The sequence below is a fragment of the Empidonax traillii genome, unplaced genomic scaffold (assembly GCF_003031625.1).
Source record: "Empidonax traillii isolate 1590-97213 ecotype Southwest subspecies unplaced genomic scaffold, ASM303162v1 scaffold717:size860381, whole genome shotgun sequence".
Classification (NCBI taxonomy): Eukaryota; Metazoa; Chordata; class Aves; order Passeriformes; family Tyrannidae; genus Empidonax; species Empidonax traillii.
Window position 1 is genome coordinate 234325 of NW_020955910.1, and position 19489 is coordinate 253813.

A 19489-nucleotide genomic window follows, 5' to 3' on the forward strand; every position below is an offset into this window, starting at 1 on the left:
CCTCCCTGCGCTTTATTTATTTATATATTTATTTGTTTCAGCGTTTTCTTTCGTCGTCTCCTCTCCGCGTGGGGGCAGCGAGGGCACCCCGAGCCCGCGCACCGTGGTCACAAAGCTCCCACGAACGCGGGGGTGTTGCGGGTTTAGGGTCTCACCGCGCGCCCCACAGCCGTGGGGTGCATCAACATGGCGGCGCCCCGGCCACAGGGCCCGGAGCATCCCGCCGGCTCCCAAAATTAATGTTCGAACCTCATGCCTGGCTGCCGACTCGTTATTCCCACCGTGGCACCGGGAACGTTGTTCCTCACTCCCCCCACACGGCACCGTCCCGAGGTGGGAGGGGGAGCGACCTGCCCTGCGCCCGGTTTTGGGGTGACTCACCCCGGGCAGGGCACGGCTTCCCCTCCCTGCTGACTAACCCCGGCCCGGGGAGATGCGGCTCTGGGGCGACGCGGGGTTTGGGGGCGGAAAACAGCCTGGGGGGGAGCGGGGAGCGATGGGCTGACGGAGGGATGGGATGGAGGGTCTGACCCACGGACACAGCCCCGAGGAAGGGAGGGTGGAGAGGAGGGAGCCAGATGTGGGTCATGGCTGGGGAGGAGGGAGAGGAGGAGGAGGGAGAACAGAGGGGAGAGGGGCTGGGAGGAAGAGAGGGAAAGCAAAAGGAGAGGAGGAACGGGAGGAAGAAGGGAGGAGGCAGAGGAGGAAAAGAGGAGAAACAGGAGAGAAGGAAGAGAAGACAAACAGCAGAGGAGGAAGAGAGAGGAGGAATTGGAAAGGAAGGAGAGTGGAGGCCACACACGAGGCCAACAGACCCCTTCCATCCCCTCTTTGGCACCTCACTATCTCCCTCGTGCAGGAGGAAGGCACAGGAGGGTGCTGGGCCCATCAGGATCCAGGCTCCAGCTGTGGGCAGCGTGGAAGCTGCAGGAGGAGGAAGAGGAGGGCAGGGAGCCCTGTCCCTGCTTTCTAGGACAGCGCAGGAGGGACAGCCACCACATTTGGCTGCCCCATCCCCAGGGAGCCGGTGACTCCCTTTATTTAGAACCAGTTCCCCATTCCCAACCACCTCGTTTCTGCCTGGGGAGATCAAGGCAACATCCCAGCCCACAGCACCACCACACAGGCAGGCAGAGCAATGCTTTCTGCTTTTATTCAATTAATGCAGCAATCTATACAAGAAAAAAAAAATAATAATCATAATGAAACCATGAAATTCCAAACCCTGACAGTGAAGAACCAAATTCTTCCTAAGAATCAACCGGAATTAAAAGATTCCCCCACGTCAGACTGTACATAAAATAATCTCTGCCCCATTTACAGCGTTTCACACAGTACTTCTCGTATCTCAAACTTCAGAACTGTACAACTTTGTTACAAACCACGCTTTTTCCTAGGAAAAGCTTACAGAAAAAAATATTGCCACTTTCTTTTTTTATTTATCTTCTTTTTTTATTATTATTATTTTTATTTTTATTGGTAACCAAAAAAAAAAAATTTTTTTTTTAGAATCTTTTAAAAAACAAAAATTAAAGTCAGCCAGAACTTGTTAAGTGTGGGCAGGGGAAGGAGCACAGGCGCTTCTTGGCCAAACATTTCTCCTCCCAACGGGGAAAGGGAACATTTTTGGCAGGTAAAAAGACTCTTTGCTGCTGGTGGGGGTCCAACCCCAGCCCCCCTGAGCTCTCTTCAAAGCCTGGCAGCTGTTTTGACCCTTGGGCTTGGACAATTCCACCACTGACTCTTCTGGAGATAGGGGCAACAGCAACAAACCCCAATTCCTCCTGTTCTTCACAGAAAAGCAGGGATGAATCCCACTGAACTAGAGATGAACCCCACCTTCCTCCCCCCTTCCTTAGGAAAGACAGTTCTCCTGGTCTGGGCTGCGGGTGCATGGATTGTCACACTGGATGTAGCCTTATTCCCAGTTTGGGGCTGAGCAAGGACATGCTGTGGGTGGATGGAGAGGAGGTCGGACCACCCGACTGGATCAGACACAGGACAAAGCAGACGTGGTCGGGGCTGTGCACGAGCCCATCCCACGGAGCACACGGGAAAAGTTTTGCCTCCAAACTGGAGCTCACCACCCTCCACACCATCCCCGTGGCACCAGCCTGACCCAGCGCCTGCGGGCAGCCCGACAGGGGAAAAGGTGCGGGATCACCAGGAATTCCGAGCCACAGTTTCACCGGACAGGCCACAGGAAGGGATCCAGACCTCTGGACCCACGTGAAAAAAATGCGTCTTCTGGTTTCACTCCGATGTTGTTCAGTGCAAAAGAGTTTAAAAAACCATGTTATCTACACATATACATCCGTGTCTATAGAAAATGTCTGTACAAGTGGGAAGATGGCCCTGCCTGCACGCTGGGGACTCCTCTCCCGAGGGATGCCGCGGGTCCCAACGCCTGCACCCGCTCCCTCTCTCTCTCCAAGGTGTCAACCCCCAACCAGTCAGGTTGAAAACCAAGTGAGTTATGAGAAGAGATGGTGGCTGGAGCTCCTCCTGCCCCCACCAGCCACGGCTGCCAGCTCTGACCCACTGCACGGATGCGGGGCGGGGATGAAGGGAGAAGGGAAGAGCTCCCAACCACGGCATGCAGGAATTCCACAACAAGCTGAGAAAGGATACCTGCACACCTAGAGACTGCACAAGGACCAAGAGGAGGTGATGGCTGGTACCAGGCAAGAGGCAAGACCTCAGGATGCCTCATTCAGCCTTCGGCAGAGACACAGCCAACGCCCTCATCCCATGGGAATCCTGCTCTGGGAAGCTGCCCCCCGAAAGGCAGGCTGCCTCCAGCTTCGTTTTGAGCTGACACCAGGGTAGAGTATCCGTATTGCAGAGGTAGGCACAAAACTAGGAGCCAGGAAGGGAGAGGGGAGAGCCAAGACCTCCAGCAGTGACCACTGTCACTGTCACACCCGCGGCAGAGCCCGGCACCGCGGTGGGCACGGCCAGGATGGATCCAGAAAGACAAAGCCATAAGGAGGAGAAGGGATTGCTGCTCCCCACGTGCAGTTTTGCTACCAGGGGAGTGCCAAGCTTTCCCAAACAGGGGGTTTGTAGCCAAGAGCTGGCCCGGATTCGCGGCAGGAAGCTGGGAGGGCGAGGAACATCGCTTCAAAAATGCTACGTGTGGTCTGAAAACGGCATTTTAAAGGTTCCAGAAGCGGCAGAAGCACGAGCTTTCAGATCTCTGGGTAGACAAGACAGGTTCCTTCAAAGGTTCTGCCTGTACCATGGCACGGAGCCAGCAGGGGCTCTCACCAGGAAAGCAATCGGATAAAATAATCAGACACCCACTGGGGATCTCAGATACAGAAGACCCCCACAGACCAGCACTGTGCTGAAGGTGATGGCAACGCCCTCTGTGCTAATGTGACCACAAGATCCAGCCTGAGCAGAACCCCAACAGCAGGAGCTGCAGAAATAATCAGCAGGGAAGGAAAAGGACAGTGGGACCCAGATGTCTGCAAGTATTCTGCAGGGAACAACGCCTGGGTGGTTGTTTTAGACCAGGAGCCCCTCAAGACAGCAGCAAACGGGTTTCAAAATACATTACATCTTTTTATTGCCAAGCGTGCAGACCGTGAAGTGTGTGGGGGACACAACACTAAGAAAAAACTACAATTGGAAGGAGGGCAAAGCAGTAAAAATTTAAAAATAAAGACTACTCCTTACAACTGCCAACACTTGGGTTCAAAGAATCAACTGGAGGAAGATTTTCCTTAAAAGTAGGGTTCTAAATATGGTGTTGGGCCCCCCAAAACTTTGCCAACGCCAAGGCTTTGGTCTGGGCTAACGCAAACTGGGCGGGAGAAGAGGAGGATGAAGGCAGATGTTCTAACACAACCCCACGGGGCTGAATGCCTGATTCTTCTCAGCGTTTCCTGTAGCAATCAGAAAGCTCCCTACCACGGGAATGCAGGCAGGAGTAAGCCAGGAGAAGGCAGGCAACTTCAGTGCCGGATGCACTGAACCAGGGCCAAACTGGGCCCCTGCAGTGTCCCCACTCCCAGCCTCGGAGGGGACAGACCATGGCCCGAGGCCACGGCAGCGCCTGTTCCTGCTCTGGCAGAGCACTGCCAATCCCTCGGGATGGGACACTGTGCTGGGATGCTCGGCCTCTCAGCTATCTCCACCTGGAAGGGGCAGTGGAGAACAGCTCCTCCTTGGGGTCCCAAGGCACACACCCCCCACAAGCACAGCGTCTCTCCTACTCCTCTTCGCTATCCCCAGCTCTGGGAAGCAGCACATACTCAGTGTGACCCCTGACTCGGCAGCCCCAAGGTTCCACTATGGATCTCAGGACAATGCTGGGCCATCCTCAGGGAAGCCAGCCACGATTCCTTCCTCCTCAACCACAACACATCCCCCCTCGGATCAGCACTGAGAAACCAGAGCTCTAGTACATTCTTCTCGGAGAGGGCAGCGCAGGGACACAAGGCTGCGAGCCCACGCTGGCTTGGGAAAAGGGTCTGGAAAGGAAACCTACGGCATTTAAAACACTAAAGTGCAACGAAAAACGTCCTAAACCCTTTGAAATCAGTCGCAGTAAGAGGGGTCTGCAAAGCTTCAAACTTCCAGTTACTGCAGGGCACCCTTAAAACAGACCCAGCAACCACCAGGAAAGAGCAGACCAAGGAGCCCTTTGGTAAAACAGGGAATATGATGCCACCACGGAATTTCAGCTCCTGGGGTCAAACATCATATTTAGAACATTTGGAAAGGACGAGTGTTAAAGCAAAAAAAAAAAAAAAAAAAAAAAACCAAAACACAAAACAAAACAAAAATACAATTCTTGAATCTTGCGCAATGAAACAGTTAAACTTTTTGGTGTTTTCAAAAAGAAATCCCAACGGACAGCCTGGCATAACTTTATCTGCTTCCTAAGGGAGAGATGCCCGCTTGACCCATGACTCAGGACACCATGTGCACTGGACATGTTCCATCCTTACGTATGTCTCAGCGTTCCTCCATTCATAAAACTCAAATCCTTCCTGTTTACTCTTCAGCCTGAAAGGAAAAACCAAAACTGAAGCTAGATGGAAGATAGCCAGAGGGAGGAGAAAGTTTTCACAGACTGGAGGCCAATCTCAATCAGCTCCACGAGCCCGGAAAGAGCAATCCTCAGTGCCGCCTCATTTTAACTTTCCTGGCCGGGCTGCCGTCCTCCTCCTCCTCCTCACAGTCCTCCGTGTACTCGTACGACCGTCGCCAATAGTTCTCGGAGCTGAAGTTGCTCCGTCTCCTATGTTTTGGTAAGAGGACCGAGCGCCTGTTCTCCTCTTTATCCATTTCTAGGATCCGTGGCCTATGGAGAGAGAGAAAGCAAGGAGTGAGAGCTCAGCCAGGGCGGGATGCAGGCATTCCTCCTGCAGACACTGCCTGCAGCACTGCCAGCTTCCATGGTGCCTTCCCAGCACCAGGCACTCGGCAGAGCAGGAACAGATCACCAAGTTGTGCTTCCCAGGGCAAGCTTTAACCTCCACCAGCCACTTCCAAACAGCCCAGTCACCTCAGGGTTTTTTTTTTTTTTAAGTGCAGCTTGTGGCCCCCAAGAAACATCCCTTGGGCAGTGGGGTCTGTCTCCTGCCTCAGAACTCACAGCACAGAGCTGAGCTCCTCGTGGTGCAGGATCACAGCACAGCTCCAAAATCCTTTGTCCTCTCAAAACATTAGCACAGTGCAATTGTTATTTTTGCAGAGCTGCCTCGGATCACTTCATAGCAGGACGGGGCTGGTGGGCTGCACAGACCCTCTTATTTCATCTGAGTGGTTCCTCTTGAGATTCACCACTATGATATCCACGCTAATTACCTGTTATACTGGAGTCTTTGAGGCCACAGGAAGAGAAAAACATGTTTTTCACACCCATCTGCTGCAGAAGCCTATGCAAGCCATCCCCCACACCCTGATAAGGTCACATCAGGCTGAAAAACAGCTCTGACAGATCTGCACATTTGTCCTGCATGATCGCTCCCCTAATCGGACACTGTGTGCTCGGAGGGAAGCTGCATCCGCAGACCAGCTTCAATTCTTCATCCATCTTCCCAGCCTGCATCCAGGTGAATGAACACAGCTCACAAACAAGCCATCCCCACCCTCCTCCCTCCAGGACAGGTTGAAACAGGGCTGGGACCGCGCAGCGGCCAAGCCCCTGCGACCAAGGCGACTTTTGGGCTGCATCCAGAGAATGCCATCTCGATCCTCGGGAAGCTTTGGAATTGGGACTATCCAGGCCAGCTGGCAGACGGGCTATCACTCAGGGCTATCGGTGTGTTCACACCAAGGTGTTTAAGGGAAGCCCTGCTGCAGAGCTCAAGCTGTCTGAGACCTTGGCAAGGAGCTTCCCTGAAGGTCAGGCTTAAGCATCCACACAGTCTGGTTTCTCACACAAAAAATATACACACACAGCTCTGGAATCAAAACAGGCCTGAGAAGCTTCCCCAAAGGCCTTCACCTTTCCCAGATAGCAAACCCTCATGTTCTCTCCCAGGACTGCTTTCATAACATAGTTTAATGCAGCTGCACAGGTTGCTTGGCAATAGAGGTCAAAAATGATTAGCTGCAGGGAAACTATTGTTCTGAACGACTGCATTATCAAAAGCCAGCCAAATCTATTGCTTCTTCATTATGCCACTCACAGGATAAACAATGTAAGCTGCTTACAGCCAGAGCTCAGCCTCCACAAGTCTGGGAGCAACACATAAAGAGCTCATTCTGATAAAACAGATCTCGGCACCACAGAAAGCACCTGCCAGGTGCAAGGAGGGTGTTTTTAAGTGCGTTGTGTAGCCAAGGACCTCAGCCACGCACTGACCCAGAGAGATCCCATCCCAAACACAGCCCTCAGGAGAGATCATCCTACCTGTGAGCAGCATCAGGATCTGCTTTGCGATGGGACCGCTTTGGTTTCAGGATCTGGTCCCGGTTGCTTCCCGATAGACGGTCAGAGTTATAACCTGGTGGCAACACAGAGCTACTCAGGGATTTTGTTTCCAATCGAGGTGCATCTAGTCTTGTTCTGCAAATGTTTAAAGAGAAGAGAATTTGCAAGGAGTTTCTACGGAACCACCAGTGTGCTGCTGCTGCTGCAGAGCCCTCCATCCCAGCCACACAGCTCAAGAGGAAGGGCAGGATAACACACTCCAGAGCAGAATAAGCTGCAGCTTTTTGGAACTTGAGGCTTCATAGAATGATGGAATGGTTTGGACTGGAAGGGATCTCAAAGCTCATCCTGTTCCAGCCCTCTGCCATGGGCAGGGACACCTCCCACTAGCCCAGGTTGCTCCAAGCCCTGTCCAACCTGGCCTTGGACACTTCCAGGGATCCAGGGGCAGCCACAGCTTCTCTGGGGAACCTGAGGCCTCCCCACCCCCACAGGGAAGAGTTTTCTACTAATAGCCAATCTAAACCTGCTCTCTTTAAATTTGAAGCCATTCCCCTTTGTCCTGCCAGAGGAAAGAGGAAGCACAGGGACACGTAGCCATGAGGTGAATGCAAGAGGTGCTGGGCTCAATGCAATCCCAGTGGGATACAGATCAGAGGTGCAGGAGCAGCTGTGAAATCACAGTGACTCGTCAATAACTCACAGCTCCAGTTAATCCACCTGGGTGGGAGATGTCCTGCAAAATTCATCACCACCTCCAACAGTAATAACTGCTTTCCACCTGGAAACTCCCTCCTGCCCACAGACCTCACAGGGTCAGGTGTTCCTCAGCTTGACTGAGAGGTGCAAGGAGTTGAAGTACGAGTCAGGAGCGGGTGTAGCAAACAGAAACCGCACCACATCCCTTCCAGCAGCACAGCACACGCTCAACATACACCAGAGAGCAAACACAGCTTGTCCCAGAGGAGAACTGTCGCTGGCCCAGGCACGACTGCAGCCCCACACACGTGGAGGGAGGCAGCAGGAACGAAAACTTGACGGAGCAGACTCTTATCCCAGTGCTGTGACCATCTCCAAGCACAGCACAGTCACCAGGCTCGACTTAAAAACTCTGCTGAAGTCTATTTCAAAGCACAGACTGCAGCCTAAGAATGGGCAAAATACACTCAAAGGTGCCGGTGCTCCAGAGCTGCTGATTTCAGAAGGATCCAAGCTACTTCCCAGAAGGAAAGGCATCCTGATGCTGTAGTCTGTCTCCCTCCTTAGGATAAGTAGGGACTACAGAAGAGGTCTGGGTAAAAGAAAGGGGAGAATCACTACTTGTTCTCCAATGCTGAACTTTAGCTCCTGAGGGAGGTTTCCACAGAAGAATCCCAACCTAAGCTATTGTTAGGAAGCACATCCATCTGCCCAGGTACACTCTGCCACTGGGGAGAGCCTCTTCAGTTAAGCAGGGCGATGCCAGGCTGGCACAGGTGATGCTGGGCATGGCAGCCTGAGTTTGCCCAGCATGCCAGAAACAAGGAACACTTCCACAGGCAGCTGCCAGGCTGGAGCCTGTGACAGCTCACGCTGTTGTCCTGAACTGTTCTCAGCCCCAGGACTGGACCCAGTCCAGCCAGAACACCAAAGACATTGCTGATCCTGCTCCAGACAAGGTGGTTTAAATATCTCTCAAATACAACAGCGACTGCAGGGCTGCAGTTCAAACAAACCAACCCTCAAATACCCTGGGAGGGCAAGGGAACACCAGACATGCTCGCTCTGGCCACAGAGCAAGGCAGGAGCAGGTTCAAGTTAAATAAAGTAACTCCTATTTATGAGAGTGGAAGCAGAAAGGCAGCAGAAACTCTCTGAAATGTCTTTCAAGACCCACTTCAAGGTCTCATTTCTATCCCCCCCCTCCCACGTTACCTCTTCCAGCATCTCATGAAATTGAGAGCAGGTTCCCCCACTCTCGCTCAAAGCACTTCCAAACCTCGCTGGCTCCTGCAGCCCTGTGCTCTGACACGCAGGAAAACTCTCAATGCCATCACACTACAGCACTGAAGTGTTTATGACCTACTTGGTAACCACGCTGCTCTGGAGCATCCTGCAAAAATCCCACTGCTCCTCCAGCTCCCACAGCGTTGTTCTCCCGCCGCTGTCAGCAAAAACACACTTGGAGTAGAGGCAAGAGCAGAGCCAAATGCAAACGTGTCTGGGACCCAGCAGGCCCTCACATTCAGAGCTGAACATCCCAGCTCCAACTGGGGGGTGACCCAGCTGATCTGATCCCGCTGGAAAGCTCGGGGCCGACCCTCCCCACGAAAACGAGGAAGAGGAGTTTTACGAGGCTGCTCCCAGCCCTCCCGTGCCAGCAGGCCAGCAGCAGCAGGAGCTGCTTTCCTGGTTGCATAACACGCTGTGTTTCAGAGAAAGTCGCGTGATCCGGGAATGGGGAACGGCGTTTGTGCAGTGATCCACGGCGTGGGGACACGGCACGGACGGGGGTCACGGCGGCCCCGCTGCACGGACACACGCAGAGCACCGGGAGATGGCTGCCCCGGCCAGGGATAAACAGCAATTAATAAGCTCTGCTTGGCAGCAACTGGAGCACGGCCTGTGGCAAACAGGGAACTGCCACGGATTCACCAGGGCTGCAAAGCTCCGCAGAGGTCACACGGAAAAAGAATCACCGGGGGGTTTCTGCTTGGCTCAGGAGGAAAGGCCTCAGTGTGGTTGTGTCTGGCCTGTCAGTCAGGTCAGCTCACGGCTGTGTGACCGGGCAGAGACACTTCTGCTCTCATGTTCAGCAAATCAGACCCCAAAAATGAGGGGAAGGCAGAAGGACACGCTGCTGGAGAGGGATGGCTGAGCAAACACAGCTGGCTCTGGTAGGAGCTGCAGGCTTTGTCTGTTCAGCAGTGATGCACCAGCTCAGCTGGGTACACCACTGCTCCTTCCAGGACTTGAAGGATGCTTAAAAAAAAACCAGTGAGAGCAACTTTTTACATGGGCAGATAGATTTAGATTAGACATTGGAAAGAAATCCTTTCCTCAGAGGGTAGTGAGGCACTGGCACAGGTTGCCCAGAGAGGTTGAGGACTTCCCATGCCTGCAAGTGTCCAAGGCCTGGTTGGACAGGGCTTGGAGCAACCTGGTCTCCAAGTGGAAGGTGTCCCTGCCCATGGCAGGGGGCTGGAATTAGATGAGCTTTAAGGTCCCTTTTTTTGCTCAGTTGCACTTTGATGGCAGCCAGGTTAGACTGAAATAACTCAACATACCTTACAGAGGCTGCAGAAAGCAAGAGGCAGAGCCAGTTTAAACGGGTATTTTCAGTATCTGCACCAGATACTGGGCAGCTTTAGTTTATTTATCCAAGACTGTCTTTTCCTGGGAACTGCTCCACAACCCAGGCCTGGCAGCTTCTCTATCCCAAATCCCAACCAAAGCAGCTACAGGACTTGGAGACGCCTCCTTGTCAGCACTCGTTCTGCTTCTCTTTGGTTGCACCAACACCATGAACACAACAGCTTCAAGTTCTTATCACAACCCTCTCACCCCAAACCTCATGTGGCCAGAACCAGCTGTGGGGTGGTTTGGCTACATCCTGTCTTTCATCCCACTCTATCTGCTGCCACATCTCACCCTGCCTCCCTGGGGCTGGGCCGAATTTTGCCTGGCTAGTGCCTCAGGGCTGCTGTTTTTTCCTGCCTTCATTTCACGGGTCTCTCTGACCAGATGTCCAACTCCGCTCCGCTGGCTTTGTGCCGTTATCTTCACAACGTTGCCAGACTTGTTTTGAAACCAACTACGCCATCCAAAAGCTCATCCAGTCTGAATCCACACCACTTGCCTGATAGCCTTGTGCCAGCCTGGGCCACAACCACAGCCCTGCCACCAATGCCCACGCTTTTGGTTGGGTTTATAGGACTGAAAATCGTTGTGTTTTCACTTACAAAAAGATTTCTTGACAGCAGAATTACTGCTAACACCTTCTAAGGCACAGTCAACATGGGTCAGTGTGTGGCAGTCACATTTTTTGGTCTCCTAGTAGAAGGAACTGATGAGAGAGGACATTTCTGGGCACAAAAAAAAGGTAATATTTGAGGGAGTTTGGGGTGGGGTTGGCTTATTTTTTCTCCATTTTCTGAAGAGTTTTAGGAACAAGCAATGCCATCAAGACAGTGTGGATTCTAGAACAGGAAGCATGTTTCTAAAACAGCTTACAGAGCTTGGCTTCCCAACACAGACTCCAAGGACAAGCCCTGTAAAGTGAGCACTGAATTTACTTTGTTCTCCTCCCAAGTCAGCGTCTTCCTCCCTCTCCCCAGGAAACAAAAGCCATGCTACCAAGAAAACTTTATCTGCTTTTAGAGGAGATTCTTCATCACAACCATCAGCTTCAAAGGACTGTGCAGGTAACTCACACAGGGAGGTATCATATGACCAGACACCTGAACACACAACCCAAAACAAAGAGAGTTTGAAATCTGAGCTGTTTGGAGCTGGGCAGCCAAGGAAAGACAGGTGTTTGGACACCAACAGGGCTTGCAACCCCAGCCCTTTCAATGAAGTGCTGCTCACAGAGCCAAGAAGTGATTAACTCTGCAGGAACTGGTTCCAGCCACTTCCACTGCTGGGTACGGAAAGAGTCCCAGAGTGACATCTAATCAAGGTGTGAGATCAAGCCAAGCAAATTAACAAGGCAGTTTTGAAGTGTTTAAACATCACGACACCACATCCACGCTTATCTTACTGTCCGGAGGGCTTCCACACTTACTTCCTCAGGATGATGACAGCTCTTCTCTCCTTGATGTCCTGTGGTCGAATGCAGTGTGTGATTTCGTCGGCCGCGTACCCACTGACAACAGAAACAAAAAGCCACTGTGAGAGAGATGCCAGGCGGAGGCAGAAAGTGGTTTCCAGCCTCAACAACTCATTTTGGCCAGTACTTCCAGACTTCCACCAGGAATTCCTCCTCCAAACGCCGTTCCCCACACACACAGGAGCTAGACTTGTAGCCAAGTCTTTCCCAAGAAGGAATGTGGACAGCCAGGGGGTTTTTTTGGGGAGGGCTTTAGGACTCAATTTTCTAGTATACACCAGAGGAAACTGCCACCTGCTACAGCGCTGTGAAATAAGACATGTGGAAATGCGTTTATGGATTGTAAATTCAGGCAATTAATTTACAAAGAAATTAGAAAGCAACAGGGGAAAAATCAGCACAAAGAATCTCCTCACGCACATCCCTGAGAAAAGCCATCTCTCGCGGCTGGGATGTGCAGCGCACCCAGACATGAACACATACCAAATTCAGTGGGATTTGTTAGTCATGGAGGGGTGCAGTGCTGGCAAGAGTTGAGCCTCTCACCCCCCTCACCTGGGCACAGACTCTCTCAGCACCCTCATCCTCCCCGCTCCCCATCACGTGGCACATCTTCAGCCACGACACAAACATCACCAACCCCAACCCGATGCACTTGGGTTATAACCTTCAAATCCAGACCTGCAAACCAAGCTGCACTCCCCAAACCTCCCTGTTACAGGCAGAAACAGCTCCCAGGGCTGAGGAAAGCGACCCCAGGCTCAAGCAGTAGCCACTCTGGGCAGGAGCGTTTCACCATGTGAGGTGACTTCAGACACTCCATGATTCCAGCAGGCTGGAGAGAAGCCCAGGCAGAGGACGACCTCAGCTTCCTACAAAACACTGGAGCATTTTTCTCGTGGCTGCTTCCGTTGTGGAGCAGGTGAAATCACAGTGGGTCCATGGAGAGCAGCCACCACCCCTGCTTGGACACACAAACCACCCTGTGGGAGCACATCCCGTCACTCCCACGGCTCCAGCCAGCAGGTCCGAGAGTGGGGCCTGCCCTCTACCTGCCGTTTGGAGAGTGTCAGCTCTCACAGAGCCTCCCAGACTCCAGCACGGGAACAAGAGAAGCTAAACACCTTCAGAGCCTCCTGGAACACCTGACAAGGGCAGAAGCACCTGGGAAGGGATTTGGGCAGAGGCCGCTCAAGCCACACAGCGCTGGCACACCCCCACAATGTTTAACCTGAAGCAGAAATCACCTGCTGGCCCGCTGTCCCCACGAGGCTTTTTCTGGCACAGTGGCCACCAGGCAGCCCTCAGAAGCACAGCCAGGGTCAGGGGGCTGGCAGGTTATTCAGGACACTCAGAGCACATCTCACACACGCAAGTCTCCTCCGGGGACGGGACCGGGTTTCCTTGATCTGGTTAGATAACCCACCCACTCACCCAGAAACACGCACCTCTCCTCAAAGACAGATTTACTGCTTTAGGAGGAGAGTTAAAAGTCTGAGTCCTGATCAGTTAGAACAGGGGTGATGTCCATGCCCCCCTGCCCTGCAGGCACTGCAGAACACGACAGTGTTACGCCAGGGGGGCTTACGATGATGCTCTTTTGTGTTCCAGGAATCTCTGCGTCAGGCTCCAGCGAATTCATGAATATCACCCACGTTGGCATTCAACTCGGCGCATCCTCAGCAACACCCTGAGCATCAGGAGAAGGTCTGTTTCCAGACATGTGCTCTCCATCTCGAGATGTCAGCCTGGACACTCCTTCTCACTCCCCAAGGCAGGAAACCCCTTCTCAGATCACTCCCAGAGCGGCCTCAGGAAGAGTTTGTGGCCCCAGGATGCACATGGGCAGCACCAAAGCAATATCCCAGTAGTCCAGTCTGAGGCCCTAAAGGGTACCAGTCTGCCCCAGTACCATACTGGTGTGGGAAAACTCTGCTTGCACCGTATCACATATAGTGACGGTGTCTCTCTGCACAGGCAGAAAAAGATTATTTGGTTGTGTCATACTTGTGCTGCCTCGTGCCAGCATGAACTTCTCACCCACTGCCCGGCCTTGCACACCCTGATGACAGGTGAAAGGTCAGACACTGGGAAAAAATACCCATAACGGGTCTACCTACAGACTTCCTGCTCAGAGAACAAACCCAAGGCAACTTGGTAGGGAAAACCCTCAATTCCTGCCCAGGAGAACTCAGACCTGAATAGGACATCCCTATCCCAGAGTGTTTTCCAGAAGAACACAGGGAGGTGCTGATGTTATCCACACGCTCCCCTCAACACACCCCAACTCCAAACTGTCAGACCTTACACAGCCAACTCCTCCCTGAGCCTCCTTCTCCATCCAGAAGAACTCCAACAGAACTGATTCACGTGGAGATGAAAGCAGGGTTTTTTTTTTGTGCAAACATCACCCAGGAAGGAGGCCCTGAAGTTCTGCAGAGTCCCCAACAAGAAACATTTCTACGATGACGTCTTAATGACAGCCAGGCCAGCTCAGGGGCAGAGGGACTGGACCCACTGCAGGGTTTGGGCAACTCAAGGCTTTACCTGTGGCTCAGGAAAGCTCCTGCCACGAACCACGGACGTGACACCGACCAGTGTGAGCAGAGCTGGAACAAACCTCTGCCTCATCACCACTGGCACAGGCAGAGCTTCCTCTTCACCCACGGCTTGTTCGGAGGGATCAGGCTTTTTTGGAAAAGCATCTCATGCAGGCAGCTGCAGAGAGATTCCTCCAGCTGGGGAGGAAGCAGGTTCATCCTCCAGCGGCTCCAAGCAGCTCTGATTACGCACCACCAGGCGTGCCTGGAGACAACAGGAGGGACACACATCACAGTGTTTCCCTGCCATCACAAACAGCCAGGAGATGACCCGGAGCACTCTTCCAGCTGCGGGAGGGAAGCCCATATGGCACAACTTGGGAAATGTTACCTGTGCCACTCGTTCCTCCAACTGCAGCCGCGCTATTTCCAACCACGGCGCTGGGACAACGTTCCTGGCAGTTCCAGTGCTGAGGTTTGCTACCTGTGACAGCAGCTGCAGGGCAGGGATCCGGATGGAACCCCCCCTATCCCAGCTGGATCTGCATCCCCCAGCTCCCTCCCTTTTCTCCAGCCTAAGCATTGCCAAAGCACACGTTCCCCCAGATGAACAGGCAAATTCCTCCATCTCCTCCCCACTGCTTCAATCGATTGATGCTTATCAAATTATTGCTAAAAAAAGAAAACCCACAAATGTGGTGCAGCCAGCAGCCCCCCCTCCCCCCCCAAGAGCTGACAGGCCACAGGATTGGGATCCAGCAGCACACACTGAGGTGATGCCTCCTCTTGGACTGGCTGGCAGTGGGACAAACCTGCAGGAGCACCTGCTTCCCAGAGCTGCAGGGGAAGAGGAGACTGGAGGAGGTTGTCTTCTAAATCTCAAAACCTACAAGGGCAAATCTTCCCTGCAGATGAGAAAGGAGAGGAAAAAGGGCTTTGCTGGAAGAGGGGAGGGCTCATTAGCAGGTCATGGGTTGCCTCAGCCTTTGGTTTCTGGCACAGGGGCACAGCCCAGGCAGGTGAATTCTGTTCCACCTCACCTGTAGCTTGAGGTCTGAACCCTTTCCAGCGCATCTGGGGCAGGTTCAGTGTTGGCAAACACCACATCCTCCTTCAGGGCAGGCAAAGTCAAGGGAGGGATATGGGGAAAGCCTCTCTGCTAAATCCCTGCTGGGTAGGCGGCTATGAAATCAGGAGGAGAACTGGGAACAGGCTGCTGAGAGCAAGAACAGGACAGGTGTGATCTGGGGACAGCCTGAGAATGCTGTGAGGTCAAAGAGAGGGATCCAGCAGCTTCCCTTAGATCCTCCTGACTTCCAGAGGGTACCCAAATGCACATGGCTACCCTGGCTTCCTCCAAAGGCAGCAGGCCAGGAGCAGCCACTGACCCAGCAGGATTTGAATCCCAGACATTACAGGCATGCCACTTCTATCTGCGCCCGCTCCCCATCTCCAGGGCAACTGCCTCCAGCAACTGTTTACCCACAGCAGAAAAGGCCAAGTTTGGGGAGTTGACTTAATCATAACCAAGGCATAGATTTGGTGATACACCCCTGAGAGCCGACCAACAATCTGCACCTCTCCTGCTCCTCCTAAACTGCTGGGGCTAGAGGGGAAGCAGGGAGATCTGCTGCGAGGCAAAGAATTCGATTCCAGCCAGGACCATATCAACGCAGAACAATCACTTTGGCAGAACCTCATCTTAAGTGAGTGCTAAGTATCTGCTAACTGCTGTACCAAAATTGAAATAATCCATTCTAAAGCCCATTATTTGCTGGAAAGCAGAACATCTGACCCTGATGAGGCGGCGGCAGCAGCGGGTGAAGAAGAAAGCAGCCCTTCGATTTGTAGGGAAAAGATGGTTCATTTGGTTTGTGCAATTGCTTCAGCCACGTTAATAAACGGGTTACAGCAGCTGGGTGACGCTGGCCAACAACCCAGAGACCCCCTGGGAGACACCACATGCCAATCCTGGGAGCCCTGAGCCAGCACCTCTTCCCAGTACTTCTGAGGGAAGAGCAAGGTCTGGGATAAGAAAACATCATTCTCTGGTCCTGGAGCAGAGAAAGCACCTCTTCTTCCTTCCCACCATCCTCCACTGCAGAGTCCCAATCCTCCTGCAGACTTGGGGCCATGAGTTTTCTGAGTGGCTTTGACTGCAAGACTCGAGGCTGACCTCTGTTAGGTTATAAAAAATACAAAAAGAAATGCCTCTGGCTGTGAAAGAAAGGATAACTATTTATCCAGATCCAACGGGGAAAGACAGCAGCGGGCTTCTCATCACCAGCAGGAAAATTAGGGTAGAAAGTTTCCCTCCTGGTGCCTCGGGGAAGCGAGGGAGCGGAGCGGCTGCCTCACACCCAGCAGTCTCCATCCCTGGGGTGGATGGAACTTGCTCTGCAGTAAAAGGACACAGGGCAGGATGGGTCCCCTCGGGTCCCATTTCACAAAATCACCCTGACCTCTGCCCCCTCTGCCCTGGCCATCCCACCAGAGAGCGAGAAAACGTCCCCAGTGCAGTTCCCGACTCCCTCCACAGCCCCCCTCATCCCTGGCTAATCCACAGAAGTTACCTAACGCCGGGGCATGGCGAGGATTAGTTAATGTTTGTGCAGCTTTTCCGAGATAAAAGCTACGCGAGATCTCGGCATTTATTATTGATGCACCAGTCAAGGAGGCCGTGTGTGTATGTGGGGGGAAAAAATTCCTTCCCGAACCCTGCGGCGATCACTTTACAAGCCAAAGCAAGGGATTGAGTTACAGCCTGGGAGCCCGGAAAACCGGCCTGGACCTTCACCAGCCCAAAAAATAACCCCTCAAACGAGGATAAGTTGGTAGCTCAGGGCACTGCTGGCAGGGTCCCGGTGATCCCTGATCCACTTTGACCTTCAGGGACATGAGGGACTGGCAGCCCTGGCGCTGGGCTTCGAGCCACCCTCCCCAAGAGATGGACACCAGAGGGTCAGTCCACTCCAGTCCTGCCTGTCCTCTTACCTTCTTGTCCCCTCACCTGCCTGCCCTCCCTCCCAGCCTGTGCTGGGAAGGCAGCGGGATTAGGAAGCAGGCGTTTCCCAGTGCCAATCCCAGCTTTACTGCCGACCAGCTGCATGACCTTGGGCAGGTCATTCCACCTCCACAGCTCTTCCTCAACACGCGTGAAGTCCTTTCCTGCCTGTGACCTGCTGTGCTTCCAAGTGACAAACCCACAGGGCTCTGCACTCGGGTCTCGGTCTTCCCATCGCCACCGGGCACGGGAGGGTTCAGCGTTCCCAGTTTACAGATTGGGAAGACAAGGCCATTCACACCTCCTCTCCACGTTTAAGGTCAGGTCAGGGAGGCACTGGCCGAGCTAAGAATAGTCCCAGGAGCCCAGTCCCAACCAGCTGCTCAGTTAACAGTTAAAATAACACGTCTGACCACTCCTGGGCACAGCATCCATTTTGTGTCTCGACGTGTTATTTTAACCATTTACAGGAAACTACAGCAAAGCTCAGCTCGGCGAGCGGCCACACTCCCACCAGGACTCACCTCACAAGCCCCATGGAGGAGGCACCCACCCAAATCCTCACCCACCACGGCAACAGGACCCCCTACAAATCCCCGCCTTACCCCTTCCACCACAGCGAAACCCCGTGCGTGTCTACAGGCGAGGGAGATGGAGCCCGAGGCGCCGTCGGGGCGCATCCTTGAGCCTCGTGATCCGCGTTACACAACCGAGCCCCGGCAACGCGGGCGAGTTACCTGAGCACCGTGACGCTTCCCCTCTTCACGGGCAGGAAGAGAACGGGCTCCGACACCCTGATGGGCTTGAACTGGAATTTACACCCGAAGCAGAGCGCCGAGTCGCTGAAGAAGGAGACGGAGACGATGGGCCTCTCAAAGATATGGATGGGGTCCACGTGGGAGACAATGCAACCCCCCGGCTGGTAGTCGTTGATGACGGCACTGTTCACAAAGCCCTCGGGGATCACCCGGTGCTCCACCAGCTTCCTGATCACCAGGTCGTGCACCCACTCGGGGATGGCGTCCACCTCCCCCCGCGGGTACAGCCGCTCCTGGCCGGGCCCTCTCCGCTGCAGCTGGGACCCGTAGGTGTAGCCTTCCCCGAAAAAATACTTGTTCCTCAGCGGCGCCCGGTCCACCGTGTGCTCCTTGTAGAGCCCCTTCTCGGCCCGGGACACCACGTCCTCGATGCGCGCCTCGATCTTGGCGCACTCCTCGGCGCTGAACAGGCGAAGCTGGCGGATGCCGCTCTTCACTTTCCGGGCTTCCTCCTCCTCCTTCTGCTCCTCGTAGTCGCTGGGCTCGGAGCCGGAGTCCTCCTGGTGCCGCCGCTTGCGGTCGTAGGGGGGCTCGGGGGGCTCCCGCGGGAGGCCCCCCCCGCCGCCGCCTTTGTGGCCGTCCCGGTAGGGCATCATGGACTTGAGCTTCTCCCGCAGGTCCGTGTAGCCGCTGCCGGCCATGGCTGGTCCGCAGCCCCCGCCTCTATCGATCCCCGCGCTGCAGGCGGCGGGCGGCGGCGGGGGACGCGCGGCTGCTGCTCATGGCACCCGCCGCCCTGCCGGGAGAGAGAGCCCCGGGGCACCGGGGGGTGAGCAGGGGGCCGCGGGGACCGCGCCGACCACCGCCTCCCACCCCCGGGGAGATGGGACGCCCCCCCTTCCCTTCCCTCCCCTCCCGGCGGGCACCGCTGCCGCCCCCTCCTTCCCTCCCTCCCTCCGTGCCGGGGCACACTCACGGCTCGGCCCGGGGCGGGCGCGGACAACGCTGCCGGTGGTGCCGGTGCTCACGCGGCGGCCGGGCCTGGCACATGCCCAGCGGCGGCCCCGGGCGCCCCGCCCGCTCCGGCCGCCGCAGCGCTGCCCATGGCGGGGAAACCGGAGGAGGTTGGTCGGGGTGTGTGTGTGTGTGTAAGGGAGGGTGTCCCGTGCCGTGCCGGGGAAGCAGCAGCGGCGGCGGCGGGCAGGGGGAGTGGGTGGGTGGGAGAGAGAGGGGTCTGGCGCGGCCCTTCCCGCTACGTCACCAGGAGCCGGCCCGACATCCCGGATCGCCGCGGGGCGGCCCCGCCCCGCCGCGCACGCGCGAGCGCCACCACCGCCCCCCCCGGGCCCCGCCCCCTCGCACGCGCGCACCGACCGGCGATCCCGCCCCGCCCCGCCCGCCGCCGTTACCGGCACCGGCGGCCCCGCCCCCCCCCCCCCCCGCCCCGCGCTGATTGGTCGGGAGGCGGGCGCGAGCGCAGGG

The 19489-nt window shown here is 54.9% G+C and overlaps 1 protein-coding gene across 1 annotated transcript; it reads right to left on the reverse strand.

Moving 5' to 3' along the window:
* Positions 1-1138: 1138 nt before the first annotated feature.
* ALKBH5 (alkB homolog 5, RNA demethylase) lies at positions 1139-19291 on the reverse strand. The gene is made up of 5 exons (XM_027900258.1): positions 18984-19291; positions 17987-18803; positions 11661-11741; positions 6875-7030; positions 1139-5317 (listed from the first exon to the last, which is right to left on the reverse strand). The coding sequence occupies exons 2-5, from the start codon at positions 18706-18708 to the stop codon at positions 5134-5136; spliced, it is 1143 nt and encodes a 380-aa protein (XP_027756059.1). The 5' UTR covers positions 18709-18803; positions 18984-19291; the 3' UTR covers positions 1139-5133.
* Between the last annotated feature and the right edge of the window lie 198 nt (positions 19292-19489).

What these genes read in the sequence shown, in the direction of transcription:
- ALKBH5 (XM_027900258.1), bottom strand. Translation starts at nt 18,708, where the DNA reads ATGGCCGGCAGCGGCTACACGGACCTGCGGGAGAAGCTCAAGTCCATG. An exon ending in GCTGTCATCATCCTGAGGAA is followed by an intron (nt 7,031 to 11,660) that starts GTAAGTGTGGAA and finishes AAACATTTGCAG; the next exon opens with AACAAGACTAGATGCACCTC. An exon ending in GATCCTGATGCTGCTCACAG is followed by an intron (nt 5,318 to 6,874) that starts GTAGGATGATCT and finishes CTCTCTCCATAG; the next exon opens with GCCACGGATCCTAGAAATGG.